Source organism: Erythrolamprus reginae, chromosome 5 (assembly GCF_031021105.1).
Source record: "Erythrolamprus reginae isolate rEryReg1 chromosome 5, rEryReg1.hap1, whole genome shotgun sequence".
Taxonomy (NCBI): domain Eukaryota; kingdom Metazoa; phylum Chordata; class Lepidosauria; order Squamata; family Dipsadidae; genus Erythrolamprus; species Erythrolamprus reginae.
In genome coordinates this window covers 92,256,988-92,279,399 of record NC_091954.1, presented here as the reverse complement: position 1 = coordinate 92,279,399, position 22,412 = coordinate 92,256,988, and the positions used below count along the sequence as shown (strand labels likewise).

The 22,412-nt window shown below is 41.6% G+C and overlaps 1 protein-coding gene across 3 annotated transcripts in view; it reads right to left on the bottom strand.

Annotated features, from left to right (window-relative positions):
* Positions 1 to 22,412, bottom strand: part of KCNAB1 (potassium voltage-gated channel subfamily A regulatory beta subunit 1) — a 222,693-nt gene that overhangs the window by 166,487 nt on the left and 33,794 nt on the right. For 2 of the 3 annotated variants that reach the window (XM_070753500.1, XM_070753501.1), the window contains exon 1: positions 9,071 to 9,291. The exons of the other annotated variant lie outside the window; for it this stretch is intronic. In XM_070753500.1, coding sequence (XP_070609601.1) covers positions 9,071 to 9,291 — 221 coding nt within the window. Of the gene's footprint in view, positions 1 to 9,070; positions 9,292 to 22,412 lie in introns of those variants that run through there. 3 annotated transcript variants of the gene reach the window in all.

The window sequence follows — 22,412 nt, the reverse complement described above, 5'->3', positions numbered from 1 at the left end:
TCCTTTTTTTTGTTCCTGAGCATCTCCTGGAAAACAGGGGGGGTGGGGGATACAAACATAGCTATATACAATATGTACAGAGCACTGAAACTCTGGACTAGAACAGCACAAATAGAAATATTTCTCAAGTATTCAGAGCTCTGAGTTTGGTTGTTTTTCATTACGCAAACTAAGTAACATTTTTAGAGCTTCAAATCAACTTCCTTTTGTCCAACCAGTATTATATTCAAATTCAAAGATGCTGATTTCACGGAATCTGAGTAGGTCTCTGTGCAGAGTGGCAATTAAAAAAAGCCACTCTTAACAGCTCTCAAATGATTCATCAAAATTAGGAGATGGAACGAAGCACATTTTCCCATTGTCCTAGTAAAAAGCTTTGAATGTTTAATCCACATACACTGGTGGAGACATTCAGCTACAAATCTAAATGCTCCAATTCACATCTTTGCCTACACAATGAACTACCTTAGACAAACCGCTTACTCCCAATCTTTTTGGATTTCTTTACGTGCGTGTGGAAAAAAATCACAACTCTGCATGTGAAGCATTTTTACATTTGAATGGGGCAACATGCAAACTGTGTAGAAAACAGAACAGCTTTAATTTAAACCAATGACCAAAAAAAGTATAAAATAAGCATCTTTTTATAAAAAAACACTACTCGTATCAAATTTTGATTTGATTTTATCTGGTCTGATGGTACATAATGCAAAAATTGCTTAACTCAAGCTAGTGTTACAGATAATAATAATATTATTATTATTATTATTATTAATAATAATAATTTATTAGATTTGTATGCCGCACCTCTCCGCAGATAAGGAAGCTGCCCTGTGATTATTTTTTTTTAAATTAACTCGATGACTGAGACTGAGATTAAAAAGTACGTCTAAAAATGCATGTATTTTTAGAAAAACTGATTAATAACCTGCCTTTTTCAAGGTTATTCCAAATTACCCTTATATTAAGGTAAAACATTGGGTGCCTTGATTCACACATTATGGTTGCAAATATTAAAGCAAGCAGAAAGGAGCTTTTTCTGTGATAATTGTTACTGTATTAGTCATTGTCACTGAAGAATCACCTACCCAACATGATTCTTGTTAGGTCACTTAAACAAAAAGAATCTTTGCACCATTTCTGGATCAGTGCTGCACCTGTACGATCACCTTACAGTGGGACTCCTGCTGAGACCATTTATTGTTCCACAGAATATGTGGGTTGATCTGTTTCCCACTCACATCGCTTCACATCCTGGAATCAACATTGCTTCTCCATTTTTCCACAGCGGACAAGTCACTCATGGTGCTATTATTCCACAGTTCTTTAAAATGTAACAGAGAGAAAACGCATGGGGATAACTCTGATATTTCTGACACAAACTGCATTAGACAAATGTACACAGCATGAAGTCAAAAGTTGAATGGTGGGAACTGGATGTGATTCAAAACTGCTCTTTTCAGCCCTTCTCAATATTGGAAGGTTACTGTATTTGCAGCATGTGCAGTACATTGCTTCATTGTTTTTATTATTTTAAAGTAGTAAATTGTACAAATTATAATTACATTTGCTTAAAAGATTTCAACAGCCACTAGAACAGAACAATGAAGATTCACATTATCGCTCTCTTGATAATGTAATTGAATTAGTGATTAAATTTTATTTTAAAAGTTTATATTTTCCATTTGTGTAGTGGTTTAAGAATCAGAAGCCCACTTAGTGTCGGTTTTATGGCTTTCTATATATTGCTACATTTACTAATCATTTATTTTTTCCCTTTTTCCTTTATTTTCTCCTTCAAGCCAAACATTTTCCAGTATTAGGTACAACACAGCACCTGAGTGCATCCAAACTGTTTCAAGGATAAGTTGGAAAATATGATAAGGTTCCAACAAGATACCCCCTGAATGATGACATTATATCCTTTATATTCAATTTTCATCAGGTTGCAGGAACAACTATTTTTCCCCCCTCTTCATCATTGGCCTAAGAGATCTCATTGTCAAAGTTATTATTCTACTTTGCCACACCCACAATCCATGTTCATAATATCAGGGAAGTTTTTTAATCACATAGTAGTGGTAATGCAGTGTTTAGAATGTAGTACTACAGGCAAATTCTGCCCGTAGCCAGATGTTTGATCCTGCCCAGCTCAAGATTGACTCAACCTTCCATCCTTGCGAGCTGAGTAAAATGAGGACCCGATTGTTGGGGGAAATACACTGACATTTGTAAACTGCTTGGAGAGTATTGTAAATCCCTATGGAGAAGCATATAAGTCTAAATGCTATTCCTATACTTGTATTATCTTAAGATTGAAACAGCAGAGGTATGGCCTGCAGGACAAGTTATGGGACAAATACAATTATATCCTCCAAATGCCTTATCACTTCTCTGACCTCCTGGCATCTATCAGCTCACTCCACTCAAAGAATGGGATATTCTTAATATCCTAGCTATCTCTGATGTAACAGAATTTGTCAGTATCAATAAACTGAGGTAACAATATCATCATTTTCCCCCCATAGAAGGATCCAGAACAGAATGACCTCACTGAACATGAGGAGTTTATAAAATGAGTCATGAATGGATATGCTGGTAGAACAATTCTTTAAAGAGATAATTCATTAAGAGCAAATTAATTGAAGGAAGATGGAATTATTGCACTGATTTTGGTTTTATTTTTAATAAAGTAGGAAAATATAATTTCCCCAACTTCTGCCACACATTTCAAAATCATTTTTTTCCCCAAAAATTTGCAGCACTTGAATAAAATAGCATTTGAATATACAGATCATGTCTGGGCCACAAATTAAATGAACCATAACCTGAATACAACTACGGTACAAATATTTTCACTGGCCTGTCAGATTGCTGTCATCTCACACAGAATAAAATTCAAGACTCCTGCAGGTTTAATGCCACTTTAGACAAGACGGAGAAAGTGCAGAATTAAAGTTTGATTCCTCTGTGCAGCCAAGAGGGGTATATGCCTGTGAACTGCTTCCCCACTCAATATTTATCAATGCTGGTATAGGTGCCTCTGGTATGTTATCCGCAGTACAAAACCCAGAAGCTACTACAGCATCTTTGACTTGCTCAGGTGCAGGGCCCAAATCTCATGAAAATTCATATACTGTAAGAAATGAGCAGAGTAGTTTCGCAATAATTCATATTATTGTGGAATGTAGTTGCATGCTGATTGGCTTCTTTAGAGGTCCCTAAATATATCCACATCACAATGAATCGAATACATTTCAATACAACTCAGCTGCCGCTGATAATCAGGAACACATTTAAGGGTTGCTCATTAAATGGAGAAAGAACATTAATGCATGCAATTATATACAGTACAAATAGTAAATGTATATACAGTACACATAAAAAACGTTGAAGCATCTCTACCACAGGTTCAGGATCTGGGGGTTTTTTCCAGATCAACTGACTGTTGATCCACAGGACCAGTTGACTGACCAGTTGTCACTTCAGCCTGATATTGTGGGCTGAGATGGAACACAACACCACCCAGCTGGCTTTTATGTCTAAAGCAGGATTAGTTCAATGGATTTGTAGCTGGCTGAAGCATAGATATCAGAAGGTTGTTGTTAATGGCGAGTATTCTGAGCAGAGCCTGGTTACAAGCGGTGTGCCATTCTGGGTCCTATTCTTTTTAATATATTTGTGAGTGACATAGGGGGAGGTTTGGTAGGGAAGGTTTGCCTATTTGCTGATGACTCTAAAGTGTACAATAGGGTTGATATTCCTGGAGGCGTCTGTAATATGGCAAATGATTTAGCTTTACTAGATAAGTGATCAAAGCAATGGAAACTGCAGTTTGTTTCCAAATGTAAAATAATGCACTTGGGGAAAAGGAATCCTCAATCTGAGTATTGAATTGGCAGTTCTGTGCTAGCAAAAACGTCAAAAGAGAAGGATTTAGGGGTAGTGATTTCTGACAGTCTCAAAATGGATGAACAATGCAGTCAGGTGGTAGGGAAAACAAGTAGAATGCTTGGCTGCATAGCTAGAGGTATAACAAGCAGGAAGAGGGAGGTTGTGATCCTGCTGGTGAGACCACATTTGGAATACTGTGTTCAGTTCTGGAGACCTCACTTACAAAAAGATATTGATAAAATTGAATTGATCCAAAGAGGGGTTACAAAAATGGTGGAAGGTCTTAAGCATAAAACTTATCAGGAAAGACTTAATGAACTCAATCTGTATAGTCTGGAGGACAGAAGGGAAAGAGGGGGCATGATGGAAACATTTAAATATGTTAAAGGGTTAAATAAGGTTCAGGAGATAAATGTTTTTAATAGGAAAGTGAACATAAGAACAAGGGGGCGCAATCTGAGGTTAGTTGGGGGAAAGATTAGAAGTAACGTGAGAAAATATTATTTTACTGAAAGACTAGTAGATGCTTGGAACAAACTTCCAGCAGACATAGTTGGTAAATCCATAGTAACATGCCTGCGATAAACATATATCCATCCTAAGATAAAATACAGGAAATAGTATAAGGGCAGACTAGATGGACCATGAGGTCTTTTTCTGCTGTCAATCTTCTATGTTTCTATTAGAATTCAGTCTCTGGGTTTCTAGCCTGGAGCCTTAACCCCTAAACATGAGGGGCTTTCGGCATGCAGTAAGTTATTGATATTTTAAAAAACAATATATTAACCTAATCTTTTCCTTCTGTCTCAGTTACATTAAATTGCTTTGCAACTCAGACTTCTAAGTCAAATAAAGATAAAATGCCCCAAGAAATCAGCTTAGGAGGAATGAAAGTTTATGACAGATAATCTTAAATAGAAAAAAACCTTCTCTTCTAAATCTAGTAGTGCTTTGAATTCATTGGAGTGTAAACTGCATTAAAACTAGAAGTAATATTTTTCTCTTATCTATTATCTGGTGCAAAACTTTGCTATTAATGATCCTCTTGTTCCTGTCACTGCATCTCCTATTTGCTCAATCTTTGTATTATACAATAATTATCTCGTGCATGGCCTTTATATAAAAACACTGAGATGTTCCTTTCAGGAAGGAAGCTGTTCCTTTCAGGTTAGCTGTTCAAAAGACGCCTAACAGATGTAGGAGGCAAAATAGTGTTTAAAAAAAAGAAGAAGAAAGAGTAAAATAATGAGGCAAAAAATCCCATTCTACTGAAAAGTGTTATCTAAAAAGATGTTTTTCTTTAGCAGGAACTTAAATATACTTTTATCACAATGTTCTAATGGCATTTAATTTTCAATGCAATAATGCAACTGAAAGCTTTGGAAAAGCAGGGATCTTTGGTATCAAAAAACAACTTTTAGCTCCAAAGCTGGTTATCTAACAATTTTACTTATCAAAATGTACACATTTATCATGATTCTGTAATATATTCTCCAACCCCTACCTAGGCTTGATCTTTTTACAATTATGTGTTTTTGAGCTATTCTTCATCAGAAGCCTTAGAGATATTTTTAAATTTAAAATCAAGATTCTTAGGATACCAAATGCCAAACTCCAATTACAGAGCAATTACAAAATGCAAAATTAATTTCTATCCCAAACTTGTCATAAAGAACTGAAGGTTCTCAGTTCCTTTTATTCTCAAAAGTCTTTGATACGCTGAACAAGTCAAGAATAAGCAAGTAGACAAAGATTGCATAGCAATCACAAACTTCCATTTCAATTAATAGAAACAAAGCAAGGGTAGAAAGGATAATAAGTATGGTCTGCATAACCAAGTCTGATTGACAATCTTAGTATGACAATTTTTTGCCTTGACTTTTCAAGCACTCATCTACAGCCCATACTGATTTCATGAATGCTTGAAGCTTTGTTCAACCTGGTTCCCTCCAGGTGTCTTCATTAACATTCCAAGATGGGGAATACAAGCAAAGTTGATAATTGATCTATAACATTTAAACTGAAGAAAGACTCAGCATGGGTAAAAATATATCTAATTTATTTTCCTGATATGCATATGGACGAATACATGGATGTTTCCTAAATATGGATGTTAAAACTTAGAATCACCAACTGAACCTAATTGTGGGAAAATCTGAGGAGTTATTTCTTTATTCAATTAATAAACTTGAAAATTCACTGCCACTGAATATAATGGCTGCCAATATATATAATTTTAAAATGGGGTTAGATAATTTGATTCATCAACATGGAAGAAGATTCTCTTTGGATTGTGATAGAAATTTCCAGATTCCCGATTGGTCACATGTGATATCAAATGTTGAACTAGATAAGGATGCATTTTGTTCCAGCAAAACTATTGTGTTCTTGCAAATGTTGCATAATTCAGGTGATTTTGTCCTTCTATATCTCATACCATTTCTTCGACCAAAAAGTATTCTTATTTATTTTATGTCTTTATTTTTAGCTTCACTTGGAGGAGCGGCTTATGAGTGGTACATAAACATCCTTCATACATTTCTAAGGCTAGCTTAAAAATCCTAAACAATAAGATTTATAATATGGTCATTCCTGTTATTTAGGGTATAAGCAAATCAATTTTAAAAGTAAAGGTTAACATTAATAAGAACTGAAAATGTTTCGTTGTTCACGCCAAGATATTCAAAGTATGAAAGGAAGATATTATTGTGTAATATCATGTAATCAGCAATAACTCACTGGAGATTTATTTTAAAACTTTTTACCATGTTTCCAAAACTTGAAAAAAACATAGCATAGTACAACTTGTAAGAATATGATATATGATTTTCAGAACACTCTGTAAATAGCTACGGGTATCTTTATGGAAATGACTCTTAAAGGAGAAGAAAGTTAGAACCTAACTTTCACAAATGTAGAGGTAGAGATATTCCTGCTCTTAAACAAAAATGTATTAGTTCAAGATGAATGGTACAAAGAACAAGAAGTTGGGTCCAAGTCAAGGATGTACAGTAAATGGAAGGCCATCATCAGATGAATTGTAGAACTCTAAGAACTTGACTGATGAACCAGACCACTTATTTCAACACTATTAAAACTGACTTTCAATCCTTTTCCAGGATTTTAACTTGACATTTTTCAAGTTGTACATGGAGATGGCAAAGAATATATCATATCTTCTGCATAATAGACTGCATAAACTTTACAACTAAGAATATTTGGGGCTGGAAAGAAACAAAAAGACCTCTCTTCTTACAGATGGTCTATTGATAATTTGGTTTGGTCAAGCAGTTAAGGCACAAGTTTAGAAACCAGGAGACCCTAAATTCTAGTTCTATGAAAATCAGTTCCATGACCTTGATCCTTTCACTCTTTTTCAGGCCACCCCATCTCACAGGGTTGTAGTTGTGGGGGGGAAATAGGAGGAGAAAAGTATGTTGAATATGTTCATCACATACTTATAAAGTATGTAGTGTTGCTTGTGTTACTTATAAAAATAATACAGGTGGGATATAAACAAAACAAAAAATGGAGATGGATGCTGCCTTTTATCCTACATCATAAATTTACTAGCAACTTAAAATACATCGGCAAATCTAACAGAAGTGATCTGGAAACAATGAAAAACCCTTTATATGTAGTGCCAGCAAAATTCATTACCTCTTACATCCCATCTAAAAATAAAAACTCTTGATGACTTGGTTTGATTGTTTTGATGGCTTGCTTTAACTTATGTCTTAGATTTACTGTACTTCCCGCTTTTCCCCAGGAGAAAACCCCAACATAAGATCCATGTCATACCCTCTAATTTTCTCCAATAACAACCTGATCATGTAGAATGGAATGAAAGAGTGTGACTGCATGGAAGTCTACTAGGGAACTTCCACAGCTGAAGATGGATTTGAACCTGGGTCTTTCCTGCTCTAATTGAGCACCTTAACTTCTTCCACTGTAAATTGTACTTTTCATTGGAAATGCATGCATTAAATTATAAGAACAAGAAAGCTTTCGCTATCTTGATAAGTTTAATAAACTAAGGCTAGAGCTGCAATACTTTGCATATTCTCCTGTTTGTAAGGCTCAAAGTATAGAGAATCTACTTCTGGACAAGCCTGCATAAGGAAGACTGACTTTCTTTACTCAGTGGAATTAAAACTTGTGTTTGGAGCTTACCTTCAATACCATTCACAATGTTACTGCAGTAAATTCAGCAGGTGATCTGATGACTAAGCAACAACTCTGGTTATGATAGATATGGGAATAAGTGCTTGTGTTCTCTTGTATTCAAGAACTAGCCATTCAAATGCAAATAAATGACTTCTCGAAGGAGTCATTCTAACTACACCATTAAATACAACTATTAATTTTATCAAGTTAAAAAAAAACCCCTGTTTTAAAATCGGGATGAAATACTGTACAGTGAATCTCAGTATTCTGTCAGCAACCATCTTCACTGTCTTATTTTTGGCTTCTTTTGTGAAAAATAACACTTCTGCAGGTAAATGCTTATTACTTTAATGTACTTCACATTTAACTCAAAGCAAATCCTCTGTGTTGCAGATAGGAAGTTCATTATCAGCCCCTCAGTGGTAATTAGAATACAAAAGGGAATTGAGTGGCATATAAAGTTACTAAATAAATCCGCAAAAAGAACATCGGAGTTTAACAGATATTGCTTTTCTGAAGGACCCAGCAGGTGCCTTGGTAGGCAAACTTTCTCCTGAGTAAGATTCTCAAGGGTGATGCACCAATTCAAATTCTCTAATTACAAATGGAAAGCCAATCAAATCTCTCTTCACTAGAATCCTTAGTGAAATTTTAAAAATCACCAAAACTTATGGGGGGGGGGGCTGTAAAGACCAAAAATCCCAGTTATGGGAGGCAGCCAGCCAGCACCAAAACCAATTATTACCACAAATTTGGAGATTTCTAAAGGATTGAAACTTTTGGGAGTGACTTCATTTCTAAAAATAAAATTAAAAAAAGGATTCTAGGCTTTGTTTCTCAGTTTGGGGGGGAAAGGAACTTTGTAGGGAGTTTAATTAATTAAATAAATAAATTAAATAAACAAATATGTCAATAACTTTGTATGTCAATAACTATCTTTGAGGTGCCAGGAATAATGAAGGGGGAGGAAAGAAATACCCCGAGATGTGACTCCAAAGGTATGCCATACCTGTATTTCATGCCCGTCTGCTTCGCCGTGGATTCTTTTAAAGAAATGTGATGCTGGGGGGTAAAGGTTCCCAAACTACGAGCGATAATCGCCACCGTTCGGAATTTTGCTCTGGCCGCATTGACGGCATTCGGGGCGGCGGAGGACTGTTTGCTGATCATCCTGTCTTCCCCATTCCGGCTCTTGAGGTTATGCTCCGTGCACGCGATGGAGACTTGCATGGTTTCCAAATTGGAGGAGGAAGAAGAAGAAGAAAAACTTCGCCTGCTTGAGAGGCAAGGACTGCAGGAGCCCGAAGCCCTCTGTCCCCGGCGCAGTTCAAACGAGGCCTCCCGAGGCTCGCTCCCAACAAAAGTGTCAATAAAGGGGGCCGGCGCAAAGCAACGAGTGTGGAACTTGCCAAAGCGCAAAACTGCAAACGGCAGCAGATGCGCTTTGCAATCGCTTTTCCCCCTCTTCTTCCTCCTCCTCCTTCGCGAAGCTTTCTTTCTTTCTTTTTTTTGTCCCCCCTCCCCACCCGTTTAAACCGAAAACCCTTCCATTCGGCGCACCCCCGCTTCGGGGAAAAAGCTCACGCCTGCATCTTTCCAAGGAAGGTAAAGCAGCAGCAGCATCTAATCTTGCCTTAACGCGGGGCTCCAATCAGCGCAGGCTACACCCGGCAAGGTGAGGCGCCCGACCACGGCAGCGTGGCTATTAAGTCTAGGCCCAGACGGAGCGAATATTAACAGTCTTTATTAGTCGGACAACACACATAACAGGAACAGCACTTTGACAGCTGACAGGGTATTTATACCCGGCACAATTCTTACATAACCAATGAGAAGCCAGTATTCCTCCCTCCAACCAGAACGCCCAATGGCAAGACAGTTACTAACTCTAAGCAAATACATTACACTCCTTTCCCCTTACTGTGGAAACTACATAATCCCGTAAATAAGCGGGAGGGCGCCGCTCCCGCTCGGATCTCCGCAGGGATGGTTCCCCTTCTGCCGGATGAAGGTCGTCGGGGATATCGTTCCGGCTCTGGGGGCTTGGGACCCTAATTCCCACCGGATCTAAACCGGTGGGAGGGGTCACTTCCCGGGGAAAAGGAGGAAAATCGATGTTCGTCCCACTAGGGTTAGTGTACTCCCCCTGGCTACAAGGAGGGACTGAGCAACTACGACGTCTGAGTTGATCCACGTGGCGGTGCCACATGCGCCCATCACTAAGCTCCACCACATAAGACCTTGGACCTTTAATACCAGAGACCTTTGCCGCAACCCAGGGGGCCCCCCCATCATATGAGCGAGCAAACACCGGTTCATCTAAACTAAAAGAGCGGTCGGGCTCCGGCCACGTTGGACTGTGAGCATAAGCCGGGTTTAATCTATCCAACGTAATTCGCAGTTTCCGACCCATAAGGAGCTCAGCCGGGGATTTGCTAGTCGGGATAGTCGGAGTAGAATGCTGTGCAAACAGAAAATCTGCCAGTTTCTCCTTCCAAGTTCCCCGGGACATCTTCTTCAACGCATCCTTAGTGGTCCGGACCATTCGTTCGGCTTGTCCGTTCGACGCGGGGTGCCAAGGGGCTATGAGTCCGTGGCGAATACCCGCCCCCGCTAAAAAACCCTCAAATTGGGAGGACGTAAATTGCGGCCCATTGTCGGAAATTACCACATCGGGGAAACCATGGGTTGCGAAAAGGGAGTGTAGGACTTGAATAACTGCCATAGATGTGGTTGAGTGTAATATATTAACTTCCAACCATTTTGAATACGCATCAACGGTCACTAGAAACATTTGCCCCATAAAGGGCCCCGCCAAGTCCACATGAATTCTGGTCCAGGGGCCGGCTGGCGGCTCCCAGGCCAACGGGACCCCCAGCGGGGGTGAAGGTCTCTGCTCTTGGCAGGGCCAACATTGAGCTACCTGATGCTCCACGTCTTTGTCGATGCCCGGCCACCACACATACCCCCTTGCCAAAGCCTTCGTTCTCACCACTCCTGGGTGCCCCTTATGTAAGAGAGAGAGCACTTTTCCTCTTAATTGTGGGGGAATGCAAACCCGACAACCCCTTAGCAGACAACCCTGTACGACTGATAGCTCGTCTTTGCAGCGAAAGAACGGAATATATTCCTCAGAAGGGGCGACCCTGGGCCATCCACGTAACACCCATTGTAAAACAGTAGATAAGCATAGATCATGTTTGGAGTCCTCGGCGACAACAGCTGCGGATAAAGCTAAAGGCTGGTCGGAAATGGCTAGCACAACGGAAGCTGGGGCCGGGTCCTGGAGTACCTGGGGCGAGGGACAACGGCTGAGCGCGTCCGCATGGGCAATGTGTTTACCCGGCCGGTACATTAAGTGGTAAGAATAATTGGCCAAGAAGACTATCCACCTGGACATCCTTGGCGACAAAATAAGGGGGCTCTGGCGATCCCCGGACAAAAGGCCCAATAAAGGCTGGTGATCTGTTACAATATCAAAGGGGCGGCCGTACAAGTAGTCATGAAATCGTCTGACTCCGGCTATGATAGCCAGAGCCTCCCTGTCGATATGGCCAAAATTCCTCTCCGCCCTGGCCAGAGTCCTTGAAAAATAAGCCAGCGGTACTTCAGTCCCATTTGGAAGTCTGTGACTGAGTACCGCGCCCACCCCATACGGGGATGCATCACAGGTCAAAAGTAGAGGTAAGTATGGGGAATACTGCGCTAATACAGTGTTGGACGTAAGAACTTCTTTGACGGCCACAAAAGCCTCTGCCTCTTTGGGTCCCCAAACCCATTTCTTATTCCTATCCAGTAGTCTGTGTAGGGGCTCGGCCAAGGTTGCTTTATGGGGGACGAAAACTGCGTAGAAATTCAATAACCCCAGAAAAGCTTGAAGCTCTGCCCTAGTGTTCGGGGTAGGGGCTTCCCAAATAGCCTTGGTTTTCTCAGGAGTGGGGTGGATACCCTGCTTATCAATGATGAACCCTAAAAATTCCACCTGTGGCACCCCAAAAACACACTTATGGGCTTTGAGTTTTAACCCTGCTTCCTTAAATTTGGACAGCACCATTTTGACTCTACCCAGGAGATCCGCCTCGGACTGGGCGGAGACCAAGACATCGTCGAAATATGGGACCGTGCCCGGAATCCCATACAACAAACGCTCCATGAGCGCTTGGAAAATCCCAGGGGCCGTGGACACCCCAAACTGTAAACGTTTACACCTGAACACTCCCCTGTGCGTTGATATGGCCTGAGCGTCGGCCGCTTGAGAGTCCACGGGCAGCTGTAGGTACGCCTGGGAGAGATCCAGTTTTGCAAATATAGTACCCTCCCCCAACGAATGTAAGAGATGTTGCACTACCGGGACAGGGTATGAATGGTGTGCCAGAGCCCTATTGATGGTACACTTATAGTCCCCACAAATTCTAATTCCACCCCCCGCTTTGACAGCCACAACAATTGGGGTCTCCCACGTGGATTGGTCAATTGGCTCCAAAACGCCCTGGGCCACTAGGCGATCCAACTCAGCGTCCACTTTGGGGCGTAAGGCTAAGGGTACCCTGCGTGGTTTAATCCTCACCGGTGGAACCAGGGGGTCTAACCCAAAAGAGATAGGGGAACCCTTATAGCACCCCAGGCTGCTATCAAACACATCCGGAAATTGTAATGCAAGTTCAGAAAATGCCTTACCCCCAGACACAAAACTGACCCCCGAAACAGCCAGACCCAGGGAATCAAACCAATCCAGGCCCAGTAAATTGGCAAAAGGGCCATCTACGACAATAAGAGGTAATAACCCCGAGAACTGCTTGAAATGTACAAAGAAATGGCCCTGCCCCACAACTGGAATCAGGGACCCCTGATAGTCTCGCAGATTCAGGGGGCATGCAGATAACGACCTCTTTGTTACATGAGGAAAACAACTCTTGATGGTTGTCCAAGGTACCAGCGAATGGGCAGACCCGGTGTCAATCAGCATCGAGCAAGGGCTCTTCCCCAAAATCACAGTAATGGAAATCCTCTCAGTAGGCGGCCCGGTAGCGGCGATTCTGACGGTAGGTCGAGAGCGGAGACCGCGGCTGGAAGAAGAAACTGAAGAATAAATGGCATTGCAATTAGACCGGCGATACGAAGAATCTCTAGGAGGCGGTCGGAAGCCTCCGGCCATGGAATCCTTGTAACCTGTAGACTGATTCGAAAACGGCCGTCGGACATTACAGGCTCGGGCGATATGTCCCCGCCCCCCGCAGCGTCGGCACGTCAGATCCTTGAAGGGACAAACAGCCCGGAAGTGATCCCCGCCACACCCTCGACACGGCGAGGGAGGAGGAGGGTGGGGCCGGGTGGTAGGAGGGGCCTCCCGCGGCCTAGACGCAGCCAGGCGACAAACTTCCTCTTCAGAGACCAAAGTGTTCTCCACATCCTGAGGTAATTGCGGAGCTAACTTGACCGGGGCTGGCGAAGTCGCGTTGACCGACACATCCATGGCAGCCAGGGACTGACTAGACATCTCGAAGGCTCTCGCCTCCGCGAGAGCGACTTTAAAGGAGAGCCCCTGGATAGCCAAAAGACGGCGCTTCAAGCGCCCGTCCCTCACCCCAAAGACTAAGCGATCGAGGAGGTAATCTTCCAAATCCACAAATTCACAGTACAGGGCAGCCCTCCTGAGCGCGGCCACATAATCATTTATTGATTCAGCCTCCTGTTGATTCCGGTGAAAGAAAACATAGCGGCGAGCACAGCGGGAGGGGGCGGGGGCGTAATGGTCCTGGAGGGTTGAAAGAAACTGCTCCCAAGGCACGTTATGGATCAAGGTAGGAGCAAAAATAGCCCTGGCGGTCTCGAACATTTCGGCACCGCAAAAACTGAGGAAGTATGCTCTCTTTCTGTCCCCCGAAATTTCAGTAAACCCATTAGAAATGAGGAAACATTCGAACCTTGCAACGTAGGAGTCCCAAGTTTCTACTCGCGGGTCGAATGGAGCGAAAGTCAGTTGCGTAGACATGCTGTAGACAGGAATAATTGAGCGTATGCTCTGCACGTGTGGAACAATTCCTCGTCGCCACTATTAAGTCTAGGCCCAGACGGAGCGAATATTAACAGTCTTTATTAGTCGGACAACACACATAACAGGAACAGCACTTTGACAGCTGACAGGGTATTTATACCCGGCACAATTCTTACATAACCAATGAGAAGCCAGTATTCCTCCCTCCAACCAGAACGCCCAATGGCAAGACAGTTACTAACTCTAAGCAAATACATTACAGTGGCCATGCAGAACTCGAGAGGAGTCTTTTGGCACCGCCGAAGCCCGCCCCGCTCCCCGAAGACCACGAAGCCTCCCCCTCTAAGCCTCCGTCGGCATCTACGAAAAGGCCACGCCTTCTCCGGATCCCCCCCTCGTTCCACGCCCCGGGCGGCAGGATTTAAACCCGGGCTGGGTTTTTGCACCCACCACACCGGAGGCTCCGCTGCGGTTCCGTCGTGGGACGTGCAGCGCGCGCCCTTTTTGTGAGGGGAAGCGTGGAGGAAAGCGCGCGAGGGCGGCGGGTTTTCCCTCCGTTTGCGCGCGGCAGCCGCGCTGTGGAGAGGCGCTTTGTGGGGCTGCCGACACCGTGGAAACGGAGCCCCCCACACACACACACATACACGTAGGGGCAGAACAAATGGAGGTGAAAGCGCGCTAACTTCGGGGGGGGGGGTTGTGTGTCTGTGTTGTAGGAGGAAAGAAAGAACGACCCGGCTGCGCGCTGACGAATTAACTCGTTACTCCCTCGCACCGGGCAGGCTGAGGTACTAGAAAAGCCCGCGCGCGTTTATTTATTGAGGCGCGCCGGGATTGAGCACCCCGTTCGTGCAAACGTGTTGTTGCGACTCAGGCCGCGAACCACCACCACCCCTTCTTCACGCGGTTTTTGAGCGTAGTCGGGCCGTTTACTGTAAAAAAAAAAAAGGCAGGCTAATCCCAAAAGTTGGCACAGAGAGGGCGGGTGTGCGTCGTCGTAGCGCACGAAACCTCGTGGTGGCCTGTCACTCGAAATTCAGCTTGTGGGCATGCTTCGCCAATTACGCGAGAAGCGAAACAATACGACTTCAGCCACAGAGTGGTCAATGCCTGGAATGAGCTACCCGGCTCTGTGGCTTCTTTCCCAAACCCCAAAAACTTTAGTCTTAGACTGTCTATAGACGACCTCACTCCTTTCCTATAAAGGGCGTGCACGAACAAAGTAGGTTCAGCCAGGTAATATAGGACAGGGACGGTGCCCACCATCTCTGTCCTACATTACCTGTATCTACTTTGCTTATGTTTATGTAATACTTGTACTGTATCTACTTTGCTTATGTTTATGTAATGCCTGTACCTACTTTGCTTATATTTATGTATACCTGTACCTACTTTGCTTACAGTATGTTTTTGTAATACCTGTACTGTATCAACTTTGCTTATGTTTATGTAATACCTGTACTGTACCTACTTTGCTTATATTTATGTATACCTATACCTACTTTGCTTATGTTTGTGTAATACCTGCTATCTTGTACATTTTGACAAAAATAAATAAATTCTTAAGTTTGAACACTCCTGCGGGAACAAGAGGGCGTGAAACAACTCTCATGGTTCACCAGGTAGCTAAATGAAGGTAGCACCACCCACTTTCTTTTCAGGAAATGATGATTCAGTGGTGGGCTCCTGTCGGTACGGCTAATTGCCTACAGCTCCACAGCTCTGGCACGCGAGTGCGGGATCGAGTGCAATTTTGCTTCTGGCACCTGTGCAGGTAGCAAAATCAGCAAGGTTTTTTGCTTGCCCGCATGCAGGGACACAAAAACTCACCGAATCGCACACACGAGCGTCCCCATGCGAGATTTTGTTACCTGCACAGGTGCGGGAAGCAAAATTGCACTTGATCCCACATTTGCGTGCCACAGTCGTGGAGCTGCACGCAGTTAGTCGTACCGGCAGGAGCCAACCATTGATGATGTTCATCGTGTTCAAAGAGGACCTTGACATCTAATGGCTTGTGGGCTGTGTCCGCAGGTCGCTGGTAAGGCCTATATGGGCACAAAATGTTCTGCCACATGTTGGGCAGATGTGTGGGCACCCTTGTCACAGCATTTGCAGCTCTGGCTTTGTCTTCTGCTGTGAATGTTCTTCTGGCCTCAGATGTCTGGCAGCCTTGGTGGATCAGCATGCACCATGATGGTCGATCTTGTGCCAGGGCTTCCCAGGAGGTGCTGTCGATATCGAGGGACTTGAAGGAGGCTTTCAACGTGTCTTTGTATCGCTTCCTTTGTCCCCCATGCAAACGCTTTCCTTTAGACAGCTCACCATAGAGGAGCTTTTTTGGAAGGCGATGGTCTGGCATCCTAGTAACATGGCCTTCCCAGAGTGTCTAGGCTTACATCAGCAGGGTGGAAATTAATAGCAGGCCTGCTCTGGAGACAATCTCAGTGTCACTAACTATAGTGGGTTAATCAACACTTGACTCCCAACATTGGGGGAGTGTTTGGGTACATCCTTGGAGAACTAATTGTATGTCCACAGTGCACTGGCCACATTACTTTCAACCACAATTTACTAATTCTAATTCTCTGGTTTGTCCGGAAAACTAACCCGTCCGGCTGAATTTATGCAACACATTGGGCTAAAATATGTCTGCCCACATTGTGTGTGGCTAAACACATTCTTGCCCACTTTCAATACATGACTAGGAGATGTGAACAAAGGCGAAGGTGCAGGATTACCTTCAAAGAGTTTATGGATCTCATTAGCTGGAGCATCGTAAGAGCTATTGCTATGGATGATCTTAGTGTGGGCCAAGAGCCATACAGTCATTTATTTTGCTCAAGTGGCAAAAGAAAAATTTAAAGCCTGGAAACTCAACATAAGATGCAGTAGATTTCACTATTGGAGGAGTTTGGGTTCTAGCCAGAGAAAGGGGAAGGAGAAGAAAACAAGAGTGGAGGAGAAAATAAAACCTGAAAGGATGCTTTGCTTAAGAAATCCTGTACCAGACTACTCCAGGGTTACCTGGTTAAGGAATACTTGGTTGTTTTGTGTGAATGGAGATGGAAGGACCACATTCCTAAACATAGAAACATAGAAGACTGATGGCAGTAAAAGACCTCATGGTCCATCTAGTCTGCCCTTATACTATTTGCTTTATTTTATCTTAGGATGGATATATGTTTATCCCAGGCATGTTTAAATTCAGTTACTGTGGATTTACCAACCACGTCTGCTGGAAGTTTGTTCCAAGCATCTACTACTCTTTCAGTAAAATAATATTTTTTCACGTTACTTCTAATCTTTTCCCCAAATAACCTCAGATTGCGCCCCCTTGTTCTTGTGTTCCCTTTCCTATTAAAAACACTTCCCTCCTGAACCTTATTTAACCCTTTAACATATTTAAATGTTTTGATCATGTCCCCCCTTTCCCTTCTGTCCTCCAGACTATACAGATTGAGTTCATTAAGTCTTTTCTGATAAGTTTTATGCTTAAGACCTTCCACCATTTTTGTAGCCCGTCTTTGGACCCATTCAATTTTATCAATATCTTTTGTAGGTAAGGTCTACATAACTGAACACAGTATTTATATAAAGAATTTAACAGTTTGGTGTAGTAATTAAAGTACTGGTTTAGTACCTAGGAGGCTATAAATTCTTGTCAACATGAGGCATGAAAACTGGCTGGATGACTGAACCAGTCACTTTCTCAGCTCAACCCATCACACAAGGTTGTGAAAATAGATGGTGGAAGAAGTTTTGGATGTGTTTGTCACTTTGCGTTATTTATAAAAGTAATAAAAATGGCAGTTAAATAAATACATAAATAAAAGTATTAGCTTTCTGAGACAACCCAAGAAAGGGATCTTGGGGTTTTGATGGACAGCTCAATGAAAATGTCAACCCAGTGTGCAACAGCAATAAAAATAGCAAATTCCATGCTTGGCATGATTAGGAAAGGAATCGAAAATAGGTCGGCAAGTGTTGTATTGCCTCTGTACAAATTGATGGTGAGACCACACTTGGAGTACTATGTACAGTTCTGGTCACCGCACCTCAAGAAGGATATAATGGAACTGGGAAAGGTGCAAAAAAGGGCAACAAGAATGATCAAGGAAATGGAGCACCTCCCTTATGAAACCAGGTTGCAACGCCTTAGTCTGTTCAGCCTTGAAAGACGACATTTAAGAGTTGACTTGATTGAAGTGTATAAAATCATGCATGGGATAGAAAAGGTGGATAGAGAAAAAATATTTTCTCTATCACACAATACTAGGACGAGGGGGCACTCCCTAAAGCTCATAGGTAAGAAAGTGAAGACAAATAAAGGGAAATATTTCTTCACCCAGTGGGTCGTTGGGTTATGGAACTCACTTCCAGAAGAGATCGTGACAGTTGTCAGCCTGGATAGCTTCAAGGCAGGATTAGACAGATTCATGGATGCCAAATGTATCAGTGGTTATTGAAACAGATGTCCAAGCGCCACCTCTATGTTGGTGGAGGCAGGCAGGATTCCCTTGGTTACCATTTGTTGGGAGTCAAAGGAAAGGGAGGGTTTTGCCTTCTCTTTCTGCTCAAGATCCCCATGTACAATTGGTGGGCCACTGTGTGACACAGAATGCTGGACTCGATGGGCTTTGGCCTGATTCAGCATGGCTCTTCTTACGTTCTTATAAAATCCCAACCATACCTGTGATATAAGCATAGCTGCTTTTTGGACTTTGGTACCCAACACTACTGCCATGGAAACTATATCAAAGCCACATGGTATTGATGGGGAAATTTTTGGCCTATAGAGGTCATATGTTAGTACCTCTGGGTTAAATGAACCCTTAGTTTGACAGCATAAATCAAATGTTTAGTTTTAAAAGGATCTATGGCTTCAGGGAAATAAATTTTCATTTGCAGCCAATCCTAACTTAACTTTAAGGCATCTCCAATTTTTAAAAAAGGCAGCTGGCCAGGTGACAATAAACTTGAGGGGCAAATATTGTCTATCGGCAATAAAACAGTCTTGGGCTGCCAATGTAAAAGTAAGTTTTGATGAGGACGTTTGATGTAAATACCTTTGAGTCCTTGGTAAATATTAAGAATTGTTTAATATTTTTTCTTCAGCAAATATTAATTTTCTTTTTTTTCCTGCCCCATTTGTAAACTTGAAGTGGTTCATCACTAATAAATGTTTCCGACTTTAATAAAAATATGCACTTTTGTGTCCTCCTAATTCTTAGTTATTTCTTCCAAGGGTCTGTATAATTTCATTGACACCGAACTGGAAGTTTCATATACTTGGGGATACCTTTTCCACTTCCTAATATAGCCTACAAATCTGTTTTTCTTAGAAGGATTATTAGTTGCTTGACAAAAATACAGTTCTTTAAATGATAAATTGGATGTGAGAAAATTTAAAAAATGAAAATGCAATTGTTAATAAAAATCTAAAACCAGGCTGAAGAACTTAAAAAAAAACCTCCCAGCCCTATTAAAATTCTCAGATTACATAAATGAGCTAAAACATCTTAGTCATTTTTTTTTAAAGGTCAAACTGTTGCTTAAGATTTAAAACAATTTGAGATTGCAGACAAAATAGTATTATGACCTCTGTAAGGTAAATTTGGAGAGACAACTTGCTGTAATGATTAAAGTTTCAGACTAAGATACTATGAGTTTTAGTTTTGCCTAATTTTGCCTTAGCCAGCTAGATGACATTGGGCCAGTCATTTCCACTCAAGTTTTGGAAAGATAATGGTAAAACTTTCTGAAAATGTTGCCATTTTATTCACTTGTTCAGGCTCTCACTGGCAATGAAGACAGATCCACAAATGTAAAATATGTACACAAATTGGCATTGTGTAATCTATCTTCTGCTTGGTTCAGTATACAGTATAAGTATTTTCTGCATTTTGATTTAGGATATGCTTATATCTTAATTGCAGTACAAAAGCTTTTTTTTAAAAAAAAAAAAGTCTGCTCCTACATTATATTAACAGCAGATGGCAGCACATAGTTGATTTTATCTAGATGAAGAAACTAAGGAGAATTGGATCCAGGTAGTATTTGGATGGGATCTGTAAAACTCTAGGAATACAGACTTTAAGGTAATCTGTGAGGCCAAAAGCATTGTAAAACCATTTGCATTTTATTGCCAAGAAACTTATAGATACAGCCACAAAGTCAGTAGTAGTTGAGTTCAACTTAAAACAGAATGTCATTTTGACTTTACCCTTGTCTTAACAGCCAGTCTGATAAAAGTTTCCTTAAAATCCCAAATATCCCTTATAGGTAGTCCTTGACTTACAACAGTTCACTTAGTGACTGTTCAAAATTACAGTGATATTGAAAAAAGTGATTTATGACCATTTTTTCACACTTATGTCTATTGCAGAATCCCTGTGGTCACATGATCAAAATTTGGATGCTTGGCTTATCAACTGCAGTGATTCACCTAATACTCTGGCAAGAAAGATCATAAAGTGGGACAAAAATCACTTAACAACTGTCTCACTTAGCAATAAAAAACTGTCCTCAGTTGTGGTCTTAAAATCAAGACCTACCTGTACTATCTTGTGATATTTTTATTGGTTTTGTCTCCTGTGTTAACATGTTGCCTGATCAGTTTTTTGCATTTATGGAATTTCTAGAGGCACTTGTGTATGTGCACAGGTGTGCATACATGGGTGCGTATCTGCATGTTTTTTAATGTATGCATACCTAAGAAAATATCAGAGCTGCATTTGCAGAAACCAGCCCAAGCAGTGAACCAGTCCAGCCAGCCCACCAACCCAACCAGCCAGCTACAGGCCAGTAGAGGAGTTGAAGTCTTCAATGAAATACAGCAGCAGTAGAAAGTGGTGGAAAAATATATTTACTTCTTTATACTACTACTACTATCTATACTATACATACAATGAATGAGTCTCTTACTAGTACCTTGCTACAACTATCTTAGTTTAATAACTCACAGGAACCAACTTATACAGCATTACAGCTTCTTCAAAGCACACTTCTCACAAACAGCAACAGAACACAGCTAACAGCGAACAGACAGAGAGAGAAAACAAAGAGCTCTTGCCTAGTTAAATACTTTTCACATAATTACTAGGTTGCTGCCTCAGAAGGACCCAGCATTCTTAACTGAGGCCTATTTTCTGCATTATGATATTACCTGGGGCTTTTTAATTCCTGACAGAAAAGTAACACTTGTCCTTGGGGGAACAACTGTATTCTTGCTTTCAAAGAAGAGGTTCTATCTCAGAAGTAAAATAGGCAAAAACAAAAGCAGGAATAAGATATCCTTGATCAGTGAAATCTGGTAGGATCCTTTTCAAATAACACATTTTATTAAGAGGGATAAGCTTTCATGAGCTGCAACTCAGTTTATCAGGTGCTTTTGAGGTACAATTTGTGGTAGGCTTGCACACCATTAATGTGCATCAGCAAAATGTCAGAACATTTCAAAATTGGGTCATAAATAGTATTGGAGTGGTGGTGGCAAAGAATCTTGTAATTTTGAATGATTGCTAAGTCATCGATCATAAGCCAAGGACTATATGTATCTCAAGAAGCCACAATTCAACCCTGCACTCTTAAATAATATTTTCCAGTTTCCTTTCTTAGGAAAGGTTCTTGAGACTGTAGTTAAATTACAACTACGAACATTAGAAGATTGACAGCAGAAAAGGACCTCATGGTCCATCTAGTCTGCCCTTATACTATTTCCTGTATTTTATCTTAAACAAATTATCTTGTCCTTTTCCTGCAAACTTGGCCCATGTTCCCCAGCCTCTTCACTGTCTGACTCTTCTACCAGCGCTGCAGGCCTCTGGCGGACCACAACACTATTATGTGAGAACTGCTTATACTGTACTGTAGGTGTATTGGATGCTTGTAGGCCTTGAAGCCCAAGTCAGACTTGAACAAACTTAGATCTTCTTGGTTCTAGTCCCATCCCATAACTATTAAGAGCCGTGGTTTCACAGTGGTTAGAATGCAGTACTGCAGGCTACTTCTGCTTCCTGCCAGCTGCCTGCAATTTAGCAGTTCGAATGTCACCAGGCTCAAGTTTCACCGTGCTATATTATATACCCCTTCACAGTGCTTTGAAAGAGTATATAATTCTAAGTACTATTGCTATTGGTATTATGCCATGCTTGCTTTCATTGCATTTTTTTAAACAAATATATATTTTTATTAAATTGTATAGACAAACATGACATACATAATATGCAACACTTAGTGGAGCTACATTCGCTCCGCTCAAAGTAGAAGTCATCTTTATATTTAAATGGAAAAAAAAGTGAAAAGAAAAGATCTTGTCATTGTTTAACACCATCTATAAAATACAGTGGTACCT